Here is a 12,462-nt window from a genome sequence, read left to right as displayed (position 1 = left end):
AACTGCCAGTTCCAAGTTCAGCATCACATAGGCATAGTTTAGATTATTTTTCTGAAGGTACTTTGCCTTATATTTATCTGCACTGATGCTCATGTGCCATCTTTTTGCTCACTCAAGTTTTGTGAGTTTTGCAGAGAAGTGGGTTCATTGTCAGCTCATGCAGGGCTTTATTTTGGACTTTTAGTGGCATTTAGAGTGTCAGCTATAAAGGACAAGCTGACATGGAATCAAGGGCAAATAGAGTAATTCAGTATTTCTTTGTGTTGCCTAAGTGCAGTAGACCTAAGAAGGAAGCTCAGCAGATGGTTGTACATGTCCCTTGCCTGAAAAATGTTTGCACAAGGGAGTCATTGTTAGAAGGCGTTCACACCTCAGAAGAAGACAGAGTAATTTGTGTCAGTTTGAGTAAGTCTTACGGAAGAGTTGTTGAAGTAATGGTTCTAAAAGCAGCAAGAACTTGGCTGAGTGCATCAGCATAGTTAAAGCTACAAATCAGTTGTTACAATCAACCTCAGCATAACAGCTGATCAAACTGCATGAAAGTATACACAGAGTATTTCCTTTAATATTTTTAAAATTTCATTTGGGAATGTCAGCTGTCTTCACGGCCTCCCTCTTTTTTAATATGTCAGGTTGCACTGTAGTGATTCAAATGTAATAATACAAGTCTCAGTGCTAGTCTAGCATTAAAATCTGCTGTGCTGGAGACATGTTACAACATGATTTGATCTTGCCTATCGTGATGAGATGAAGTTGTCTTGTTACCATGTTAACATCCCTTACCTTCACAGGGCTGTAGCACGGTATCTGGGGTGTCACGTGGGTCAATCCTGCCTGTGCAGACAACAGATGGTTACAGTGCGAGGGAGGAAAACTCATGTTATAACATGATCTCCTTGCAGAACAAAAGTGTGCAGAAAGGACTCTGAATATGCTCATTTTCTTCAACCTTTACAACAGCATGAAACAAAAATGCTCTAATTGGGGTTGTTGCAAACTCTCTTTGCAGTCGCAGGGACTGTGGTGCAGCTCGGCTAAGCAGCGGGGTGAGAACAAAAGCGCTTGCAAAGCTGCTCAGGAGAGCCCTGGCATGACACGGAGGATGGGTAGGATTTTGTTGGAACATAAACGTTGTTCTTAGCACTTGTGTTCAGCCGCGTTGGACTGGACAGGGTGGTTGCACCTGCCCCCCGCTGACAGAGCCGTGGGCCACGGTTGGATGGTGCAAAGCACTACTGGCTTGACCTGTTCCTGGCTGTTCATCCCTGCAGTTGTAGCTGAGCCAGCTGCCCAGAAATGACAAGGGCAAGGGAAGGGACCTTCATTCGTTAGATCAGTTCCCAGATCTGGCTTGCAGTACAACATTGATGCAGCGGAGGTGTGGAGTTGGCAACATCTTCTGGGAGGCATTGAGGGACAGATGCTGTTGAAATTGGCTTTGCTGTCAAACGCTTTGTATCTTCAAACAGCAGCCTTAGAAAGCCATGAAGGAGCCCAGATCCTGTACTGTTAGAGTTACCATATGCATTTTAAAGCACAGCATAGTGTTTTTAACAGGCTTTGCCAAATGTGTTTAATCACAGTCCAGAATCATTCAACAGCTTTGGACTTGTGGTCTCCCTCCATTGCCCAAGAAAAACGTGTTTCAAAATCAGTGGAAGTAAATTACAATTTGAAACTGTGGGGTCATTTCTCTTTTAGTGCCGGTTTTAAAAGGTGAGTGAATAGCGTGGTTGAGGCTCGCATACAGAGTCCTTGCAAGGGCTGTACTTGAAAGTGAATGATAGTCCAGATTTCTCTGTGTGCTGAAAGTGAAGGGAATGAAGGAAGATGCTTGGATGGTGTTTGGTGAACCATAAACTCAGCGAAGAGGAAGGCTCTAAGATGAGGTGTAAGGCAGGAAGTGCAATTCAATAGAGTGTCATTGGGAACAAGTTTATAGAGGACTTCTTTTGGTCTTGTTTTAAAACAAAACAAAAAACAGGATGGTGGTTTTTGAATAGGATTCAGAGACAGGGAGTCTGCATAAGTGATGGGGCTTGTGCCTGTCCTTACTTCATGGGGCAAAAGAGAGAAGTCTGACAAAGGTACCTGATACAAAAATGGGGAAGGTCTCACCCAGAGGAAGAGGCTAAGAGCAGTTGGACTGCTGGAGGCTTGCACCGGGGGAGAGGACTAGAAATAAACTGTGGAGCGACTTAATGGATTGCTCACTTTCACCACGTCAGGGCAACTCTGCCTGTGTCTCCTTAGGGCTTTCCGAAAGCTACTTCCTCGCGGCGCAATACAGTTGAGGGAGGAGAGCTATGGGATGGGAATGGGGTAAGGGATTATCTGTTAGGTAATTCCGAGAGACGCTTTCCTAAGGAGAAATCCCTTTCTTAAAGAGGCTTGCCCCTAATGTGAGAGAATCAGAAATGGCTGCTTTGGGCAAACTGGGCAAATATTTACAAAGTAAGTATACTTAACAGTGAATTTTCTGATTAGCGTTTAGCAGAATTCATCTTTGCTCTAGAAATCTGCCACCCTGTGATCTGTCCAGAAATCATGTGAGCCCTGATTATAGTGGAGGACTTTTTGTTTTTCAAACTGTTCTCGCAGTCTGCACCTCTGAACTACATTTGCGGTTATTTCCTAGAGGACAAAGGGCTTGAAACTGCATTTTCTCTGTCAGGCAAAGTTTAATAGAGACTTCAGAGCCAAGGTTCATGGAAAGGTAAGAGCTGCTTGCCGTTAGGGCAAGTGGCAGATGGAAGAGCTGTAAAGTTGACCTGAGAGCTAGAGCTATTATTTAGAAAATACTAAGTAGATGTACATCATAGTGACTGTATTACCAACTCTGCATAAAACTGCCATTCTGATACGTAATGGTGCAATTCACTGTAGGCTGACAGTCTCTATACTTTCTTTCCCTCCTCAGTTCAAATGCACATTTTCACTAGCTCCATGTAGTAACATCTGGTCCTTAACAGCTTTGTCTGTGTCGGGAAGCTGAGCTACTCACTGGAAGGTACTGAATGATCAGAACTTGTGTTAAAGGCAAACAGCGTGGTGCTATCTGTCTGGGTTTTAGCTTTAACTAGCTATTTATTTAATATCTCTTTTCTTCCAGAATTGTTTTTTTCTCCTTTTCCCCCCAGATTTATTCATTTCAGGGGTTTTGCAGCTAAGGCTGAAGCCCCCTAAATGTGAGCAGTTAAATATCTAACTTTGTGAGTTTGATGGAATAAAGGTGGCTGAATTTTAGGATTTAGTGTGTTTATAATAAAAATGGACAAAAATAACACAACTTTTTTTGTGAGGTACCTCTGCAAGTTAGAAAGATGTTCTCCAAGTTGTAGGTGGAAGCAGAAACTATTCATCAGATGAATGGTTAAAAAAGGTACCAAAATTACTAGAATGCTACCACCTAGTGGAGGCTGCCCTTATTGTAAAATATAAGAATAACCGGGGTTATTTCAGTGAATGTAGGGAAAATATTAAATGTTTAGCTTATCTGAGTGATAGTGTCAACTGCTTCTACAGCATTCATTTCCAGTGCTCTGTATATGCCGGTTCAGAGAATTATTTATGTAATAGGTTTTCTAACACTTCTCTTAGGATCTCAGGAATTTTTGGCAATAAACACTTGCTTTAAAGTCACAAAATAATTTCCACTGCAACACTCTATTTTATGTAATAACTTTTTAACATCTCAAGCTCTGATTTCTATTCCATCTCAGTTCCCCCCCCCAAAAAAAAAGAAAAGAAAACCCAACCAAAATCAAACCAGCAACCTCTCTACTTTGATCTGTATCTGCTCTTTTATCTGAAACTTCCATATTCAGTGTCTCTGTTGATAATTTTATTGGTGTATGCAGGAAAGTAATTTACTCTTGGTTTTCTTTTTCTTTTTTTTTTCTTGCCACCTTTGAAAGATTAAGAAGGATGTTCTGACTGGATGACTGAAAGCTACAACTTGAATTATAGACAGACTTCAGCAAAATAGACTTTCCTTCTCTGCAGTTTGGAGGAAAAATGATTTTGGCTGCAACTATATAGTGGTTTCTTTCATGCAAGAGAAAAAGTTTTTGCATTCTAAGATGGAGACCTTGAAGTTTTGTTTATGAATATCTCTCCAGAGAAGTTCATTTTTTCCTATAAGATTAAGAGGCAGCAGCTCAGCTGAGCTTCATTCATTTTTTCATGTTGCTTTTCTCCTTGTATCCTTACATCCCTGGTTGTCTCTTCTCTCTCTTTTATGGTTCCTTGCTATATGGTTCTTTGATTTTTGTGTCAAAGCTGGTGTCACATTTCATGTCATGAAACCATGTCACCTTTTCACTCTTGCTTGTGAAACTCAAAGGAATAACACAAAGTAGAGTTATCTGTGACAGAGTTATGTGTGCTGCCCCCAGCTTTCTCCTAAATTGTGGTTTGGTGGCTGAAAAGCGGGAGAGAAAAAAAAAAGGTCAGAGGTTTTTGCAGAGGGGCTCTCTACTCATTAGACTCTCTGGACTTGCTGTTGCACTATTTGGAATCATCTTGGCAAGTCAGCTTTTAGGCCCAAAACTATCTGGCTGAGGTGTAAATATCAGTGGGATGACAAACAGTTTGGAAAGCATTTTGCAATCTTAGTAAGTGAAAGATAGAACAGGGTGAAAGAAGTGTAAGGCCTTTCCCGCACACCCCGTCTTCCTCATCTGTTGGATGCAAGTGATTGCTCTGTCTGCATTGTAAATTAGTGAAATTTTGGAGCTGTAAGTTCTGCAAACAAGAATTACCAGTCTGAGTGGAGGCTGGTCTGTTTGAAGGTATATTTGCCCAGATTTGAAGACTCAGTCAAAATCCTTCTCCCAGTGTAAAGTATGGTCAAGTCTACTAGAGCTGTGTGGCCAGCCAAGTGTTCAGTTGCTATAGGAATTATGCAGGTAAACTAGAAAAACAGTAGTGCAGAGCGAGCCTAAACTCCGTTGGAGTGGATAGAGTAGTTGCCTGTGCAAGACTGCCCTTGTAGTGTGGGAGAAATCCTAGACGGGACCTGATGTGGCTCTCTCTGCGACAGTCGTGTTTCCCACTCACCTTCCCGACTCCCATGCTGCTATTCCAGTTTATCTGCAGCAGAGCAAGGTTGCTTCTCACCCATTCCCAAATAGTCAGGTTTTGTGCAAAGCGGGTAACTTTAGCTGCAAAACCAACCACACAGGTTACGGGTAACCTTGGAGTAGCTGAAATAGGTGGGAACTGCAACTTCGTGATAGGCATGAAGTTTCTTCAGGGGCCTGTGAAACTCCTTCTTTAAAAGAAAAAAAGAATAAAAAACAGCAGATCTAATTCATGCAGGTAAGAAAGAAGAGTGTGTACCCAGGCACGTACATGTTTTAACACATTCCTGCCTAAATTTGTTTCTGAATTTTGAATGTATTCATTCTGTGGTGGTGAGCTGGTTTTGGAAGAGAATGTGCAGGTGCATATCTGTGCTCCTGGTTCCTGGAGTGGTCTTTGCGCTTCACGAACGCCTGTTGTTTTAAACTTCATGTTTGTTTTCTTGATGTCAGCCTCATCCGTTTACTTGTGCTAGTAAGGCGACATCATTTATCTGTAGACCACTTATGGTGGATTGTATCTCTCTCGCACAGAAAAATGTAATTGTGGGCCACCCACTCAAGGACAAAATAACAGCTGAGAAGGGGCCCCAGGGTTTGGTGGAGAGAAAGTTCAAAAGGTGAAGAGAGGATAGAGATTGGATGTGATTAACTGAAGGATGAGTAAACTATAGGAAAAATGATATTTTGGAATTCTGGTAGTAGGATAAGGAGTACTTTAACAAAAATAAGGAGAAAAAGGGGAAATCATTTAGAGCAGGTGCATGTACATGTTGAATGTAGAAGTTGGAGTGGGTGTTATGTTTAAGTGTTTTAAAAAAGAAAGTTTCTAGTTTTTCTAGTTCTGCCTTTCTCTTCTTGAGCTAATTCATTTTTGAGTACTGCTGATGCATATTCCCCTGTTTTTTGCTCCTGATACTTCCTATTTGAAAAGCCAACAAACTCTGCATCTGCTGTCTTGCATTTGGGCAGCAAAGAGTTGCTCTTCATGCTCTTCAACCCTCTCCATCCTAACAGAGGACATCATCGTCGATCCCAGCCGTGCTCCCTGTTGAAACCCCGCTACTTGCTTCATTTGCAGGCTGTCTTTGATGGTCTAGCATGCATTCGTTCACGGGCTTGTTCACAGCAGCTCCGACGTTCCTGATCTCGCTGAGGACAGGATGGCTCAGTTGGCTAGGAGAAGTCGCCCACTTTGCTGTGGGCAAGTCCCAGCTCCCAGCCCACTGATGGGAACGGCCGCGGCAGCCATCGTATGTGCTTTCTGTCAGTGCCAGTTCAAGGTCTTTGTGCCTCAGAGCCACTTCACTGCTCCAGTTTTATCTAGTCATCTGTCCTTCCCAGAAGTTTCTCTGATGATAGTAACCATAGGCTGCTGGGATGGAAAATCCTCTACCCTGTTGTTTGCCTCCTGGCTTACCATACCCTAAATGAAGCCATGATTGTGTGGTCACATCAGTCCAAATAAATCTGCACTAGGGTGAAAAAGATCCAGTTTTCTGTGTGGTTGTGTGAATGTTCAGGCCAGGCAAGGGTTGGGGCAGCAGTGGGTGGCCAGGGAAGGGTACAGTGCATTTCAGGAGTGGTGTAGAGTCACGTAGACTGATTTCATCCTTTTGTCCAAACTCTGGGGCAGAGATGAGGCATTTCTAGAGAGACGGAGACATGCTCCTCTTGCCCCTGAAATGTGTGGAAGAAGAAGGCAGGCTATGATGTATGTGCCATAATTATTACTGCTTCTTATTGACAGTTTTTTATTGTTTCTTTCATACTTTGCAAAACCAGTGCCATATTGCTTAAATATTAGGGGTCTCAAGTATAACTGCTTTTATTAAGCTTAGCAAAGGACATAGGGTTAAAGTAGACCTGGGCACTGGAGGCTAGGCTGGTTTATAAAATCAGCAGAAACAGAGACCCAGGTGCAGATGAATCGCTGATACAATCCGTAAGAAGTGTTTCCTTTTCAAATGTTTCACCCATACAGATACGGCCTGGATTTGGGGTTCTGAATTTGCTCCCTTGCCTACAACATTAGCCACAAGACGCTGCTACCTGCGTGTAACCAAGCACATCTTTTGCGAGTCCCACTTCTATGTGCCTATCTTGTGTTTCTTTGAGTTGTAAAGCAGTACTTTATTATTTTTTATATTTATTTATTATTTTGCTTTGGCATTTCAGCTTGATTTCTAGAGAGGAGCTCTTTTTGTTTATAACAACTTTCTTTTATTTTTTGCCTTAGTATATCTAACAGATCAGCAGTGTGTCAAAATACAGAATTCAGATGCAAATTTGTAGGACACTTGTAGGTGACCTCTCTTTTCAGATGCCTGCATCCTCAAATTCTCCAGCATTACACACAGATTATGGCTCAGTTACATGCTTTAATAGGTGGATAATTAGATGAGCAATAAACTTTGTGGAAAACTTTTGTGTCACTCAGTGTCTCTGTAAACTGATCTATTTTGATTAAAAAGGGGAGTCTTTTTTTTTTTTTTAATAGGTCACTTCTCCTTTCTTCCCTCCTTTACTCCCCTGCGAAGAAGGTGTATTGAGGATTATGCTCTCTTAAGTGGTTGTACACAATTGCTGGAAACACTGCTTAGCTTTGACATTTTCTAATGACCATGTATTCAATGCAGGTTATGTTGTAAGAATAAGTTTCAAACTACTAAGTGTTTGAGAACGAGCTTCTTATCTTCTGTAATTACTCCTTGGTTATGAAAGGCTTGTAATAGGAAATCTAGGCTGTTCTGAGACAAGCACATGTTTTGCTGTTTATGTCAGCTGGAGGACTTGAACAGTCCTACTAGAGTTTCTAAATCCCTGCAGTTCCTAAGCAGCTACTGGGCTTGCAGACGAATGCAAAAATGCCTATTAGCTGTGTGGCTGCGTGCTGTCAACAAGAAAGGAGCAGAGGAGAGGACTTAAAGCAAGGAAAGGTTCAACTTTCAGAAAGCACGACTTGCTAAGCTCGTGTCCTGGAACAGTTGCTGGAAAGTGGCACCAGGGATGCAGTTACATGCCATGCCTCATTGTCAGCTTTAGCCTCTAGATCCAGTCCAGCTTATTTCCTATTTACACATACACTATTTGTATAGAACTTGGAAGAGGTACAGCTCTGCCCCTTTGTTTGCCTTAAATGCCTTATCTGTTTTACTTTTTTGAACACATGCTGTGTCTCCAGCAATGTTAATGCAACAAACTGATAAAAGCAGGGAGGAGGTCGTTAAAATGAGGGACAGTTTAGGTATTTTTTGCCTGCTTGTTGGAGGAATTGTGAAACAGCAAGGGATGCTGTATATCGCACCTTGGCCTTTTATTTTGGTTCCAGTGTAGTATGAAATAGTGTGTGTCAAAAGCCTATATGTGAACAAACTTCCGCTTTTCTTTTTCTGCTTATATGGTATATGACCATTTTTAAAACTGTGCTTTGTGTTATTATTTATAACTTTTAACATTTAATTGCACCAATTTGTTTCATGAGGCCTTTACATTCCCTTTGTAAAATATTTCTAGCTATTTATGGTTTCTAAGCTAGCTTTATTAAAATACAGATGTATATTGCTTCCATCTATATCAGTACATGAGTTTATAAATAACACATCCATGTATTTTCGATGCAGTGCATTTTTAGTATTAGTGAACTCAACTCATCATCTTTGGTGTCTCAGCATTTTCTGTTCTCTAGTAAAAGTGATAATATTACACTTCAAGAATCTGTCTCAAGAATGCAACTGTATTTTGAAAGAGAAGGCATATGATCACAGACTTGTAATGATCTTGTTAATTGGATTCCCTAGTGTTTTGATCTCTTTTCACTATAAGTTACTGTCTTGAGCCTTAGAGAGAAAAACAGACAGGGACCTTGATCAAAGGCAATGCCTGTGTGAAGTCTTGCGGAGGGACATACTGACTGTTGTTACTTAGTGGAGAGTGTCCCACTGAAAGCTTCTCTCTGTTTGCTTGCAGACAGCCAGTCTGATGCAGAGACACTAGCTACAGCAAATGAAGTGTTGGACCTGACCTCCGGTGAGAAGGAGCAGACAGAGGAAGTAGCGGAGCTACCAGAGAGGGAGTGCAGTCCCAAGGGGGAGCACAAGGCTGACTTCCTTCCAGGAGAAGAGGATGCAGAAGAAAAAGCAGATGAATATGAAGAGGGCCCTGAGGAAGATTCTGTAAGTAATAAAAGTCTTGACCTCAATTTTGCCAGCAAATTAATGGACTTCAAGCTGGCAGAGAGTGACCAGAGTGCAGGCAGCAGTTCTCAGACTGAAAAGAAACATGCCTGTGGTGTTTGTGGCAAAACCTTCAAGTTTGCTGGCACTCTTAGCCGTCACAAAAAGGCCCACACTCGTGAGGACAGAAAGGATGAAAGAAGCAGCGAGGATGAAAGCAAAAGCATCCAGGATGATGCAGGTGCTCCCCCAATGCAGGACTCTGGTCTTGACCAGGAAGAGTCTCCGATGGACTTAAAGGTGGTGGAGTCTCCTGTGGACTGTGAGGCAACAGGAAAGGAGAATGAAGAGAGTGAAAGCATCTCTGAGGGGGAGGGCACAGAAAGAAAGTCCACTGAGAGGAGCAGTGATGACAAAAAACCAAAGACTGATGGGGCTAAAAGTGCTGTAAAAGCAGATAAAAGAAAGAAGGTCTGTACCGTGTGCAACAAACGTTTCTGGTCTCTACAGGATTTGACACGACACATGCGGTCTCATACAGGTAAGTGGAGAATTCAGGGCAGAACAGATTACGAGCAGGTCTGCTGCTAGACTTAAGCATCTGCTCTGTGGGTGTATGATTGAGGTGGAAGACATTTTTTTCAGTCCTAGAAGCATCCATAAGGTGCCTTCTCTGCTCTGATCCTCCATGCTGCATACAAAGTATATTGAGGGAGCATGAATGGTCAGCACCACCGTATCTTCGGTTCCCAACCCATTTTCTCTTGCCTGCTGCAGAATTTGGAAGTCAGGGAAAGTATGGAGATGCCTGTGCAGTTGCTCTGTCCAGTTTCTCACCCTCTTCTTGTTGTGTGTGCATGACTCGATGTCTTCCTGGTGTTTCGTTGAGCAGTGGAGAATTGTGGTAGTTTGTGATAGCACTTTCACTGAGTGAAAGCTGAGGGGGGGAGAGTCTGTTTTAGTCTGCTTATCTAAGCCTGGTACTCGTAATGTGCTGGTGAGTTGCATGACCTGCTACTTTACTGAAAGATAAAGCTATGACTGGCATCCTGCTCTTCACTCAAACTTGGGCAGAGAAGATGGAATATAGATAGTAAAATGCTTTGATGACTTGATTGTGCAGTTAAAATATATGAGAACGCTTTATGTGAAATTCAGTTTTTAGCAGAGGAGATGAAGTCATGAGCCAGATCAAAGGTGAATTAATTATTCATCCTTATCAATGTATCCTTGATGCATTTCACCTGCAAGTGAAATGGGAAAAGTGGTGCGTTTTGATCTTTAGTGTTCTCTACTGAAGACGGTATCTTTGTGATTAACTTTGGGTACAACATTTTTCTGCTGTAATGAAGATAATGTTAAATAAGTAAGTACACTGTTAAATAAGTAAGTTGACCTCTCAAGTGCAAAACTGACTTGTTTGCTTCTGACATTGAGGACTCAAATTCTGAGCTGAGCCACAAGTAAAATGAGACTAGTCCCATTCTTGTCCTTATTTTCATACTAATTCAGAGTCTTTGGGAAGATTCACAAATCCGTATTATTGAGCTTTACCCCCAGATGATACTATTACATACATTTGGAGGTTGTCTTACCATGTGCTTTAAGTGTTCTCATTGTATGCTGAGATATGCAGGCCTTGTCAGTATATTTTTGTTTGTTTCTCTTTCTTGTTTGATGCTGAAAGATGTCTCAACCAAGAATATAATGGTGTTGAATAGGAACCTGAGTCAGTGCTTTCTTCAAATCTAAGAAACATAAATTCCACCAACCCCCACTGTTTAATTATAAGCCTTTTCAATGGCGAGCTTTGTCTCAATATAGTGGGATGACTCCATCCTTCCCTCCCACTCATTCAGACATATTTCTTGACAAAAATGCTGTCTGAATGTAATATTGCCTAATTTCTGGTTGTGATGTGGTTTTTTTTTTGATGATACTTCTGGCAAGTTTTTTGAATGCATTGCCTCAGAAGAAGGAATGTTTGGAGCCCACTGAAGTGCACTAACAGCGACTGTGCAAGACATCTCTGGAAATCCAGTTAAAAGTGCTGGGGTTGCTCCCAAGAACTTGGTTGTGGGATGAAGTTGTGTTGCCTTCCCAACTGAGGATGAGCCAAGGGCCCATGCTGTTCACAGCTGAGTGGTGTGTGGGTGAAGGCTGTCTCTTCAAAACCCTCCTGGTGGAGACGTGTTCCCATGTTAAGGCCATTTTACTATCGAAAGCATTATCGTAGCTGAGGAATTAGCCCCAAATGTCTTGTTCTGTTTGTTCATTGGCACAAGGTGATACTTTGATGGAATTGCACCACTGAACCGTCTCAATAGTTCCAAACAGAAAGACGAAATGAAAAAAGGTAGCATCTTCAGTTCACCAGGGCAATAGGGCTCTGCTGGCATAAGCTACCTTGGGGCATTTCCCAAGTGTGTTCTTTGCTTGGTCGGGAAGTTGGGGGATTTTTGTGAGGCAGTGGTTGCTTTGTTTTTTGATAAGCTAATGCTTAGGAAAGTATTCAAGCATTTCATGTGCAAAAAGCCACTCTGAGATGAGAGCAAATTCATTGATTGCAGCATGGGATGCCGGCAGCTGTTCTGCGGCTTAGTGTTGCATAGTAAGAGGAGGAATTTTGTACTGAGAGTAGCATTTCTCAAACAGGCCTATAGAAGCTTTTCAGGTGCTTTCACGTGTAGTTCTTGTCAGAAATCCAAGTAAGAAATCAGCTGGCTGAAGAACACAAACAGCTTCGTATATAAAATCCCAAGGCATATGTTTTTCACTTGGTCAGTACACTTACCTTGTCCCATGGATGCCTGACAAATCTAGATCCTTTAGCTGGCTCTTTGTTTCCATTTTGAAACATAGTGACACGGTCATTCTGCTTCACAAGAAGATGGTGTTTTCCTGTATCAAGGATAATTCTTGACAGCTTCCCTTCTACTGATGAAGTAGCTTGTGCATTTCCTGCTTACCTATCTGTAAGCATGTAAGAGAAAGAGAGATGTTTCCTCATATGCTGTTCGGTTTGGTTTTTCAGTGCTGTTCACCCCAAGTATCTGGACAGTGTCATTTTCTTGCATTTCAAACCATTTCTCTTTCCATACCAGGAGCTGAGCAGTAATGAGGAACACCCATGGGGGGCTGCTAGGGAAGCTGCTCTAGCAGCGCAGATGGCGAGTTTTGCAAATGCTTGTAAGCTCCAGACA

The 12,462-nt window shown here is 42.1% G+C and overlaps 1 protein-coding gene across 1 annotated transcript in view; it reads left to right on the top strand.

Moving 5' to 3' along the window:
• Positions 1-12,462, top strand: part of RREB1 (ras responsive element binding protein 1) — a 126,304-nt gene that overhangs the window by 109,121 nt on the left and 4,721 nt on the right. Inside the window, exon 10 of the mRNA XM_062569994.1 lies at positions 9,054-9,800. Coding sequence (XP_062425978.1) covers positions 9,054-9,800 — 747 coding nt within the window. The remainder of the gene's footprint in view (positions 1-9,053; positions 9,801-12,462) is intronic.

Source organism: Rhea pennata, chromosome 2 (genome assembly GCF_028389875.1).
Source record: "Rhea pennata isolate bPtePen1 chromosome 2, bPtePen1.pri, whole genome shotgun sequence".
Classification (NCBI taxonomy): Eukaryota; Metazoa; Chordata; class Aves; order Rheiformes; family Rheidae; genus Rhea; species Rhea pennata.
This window is presented reverse-complemented; position numbering and strand designations above follow the sequence as displayed.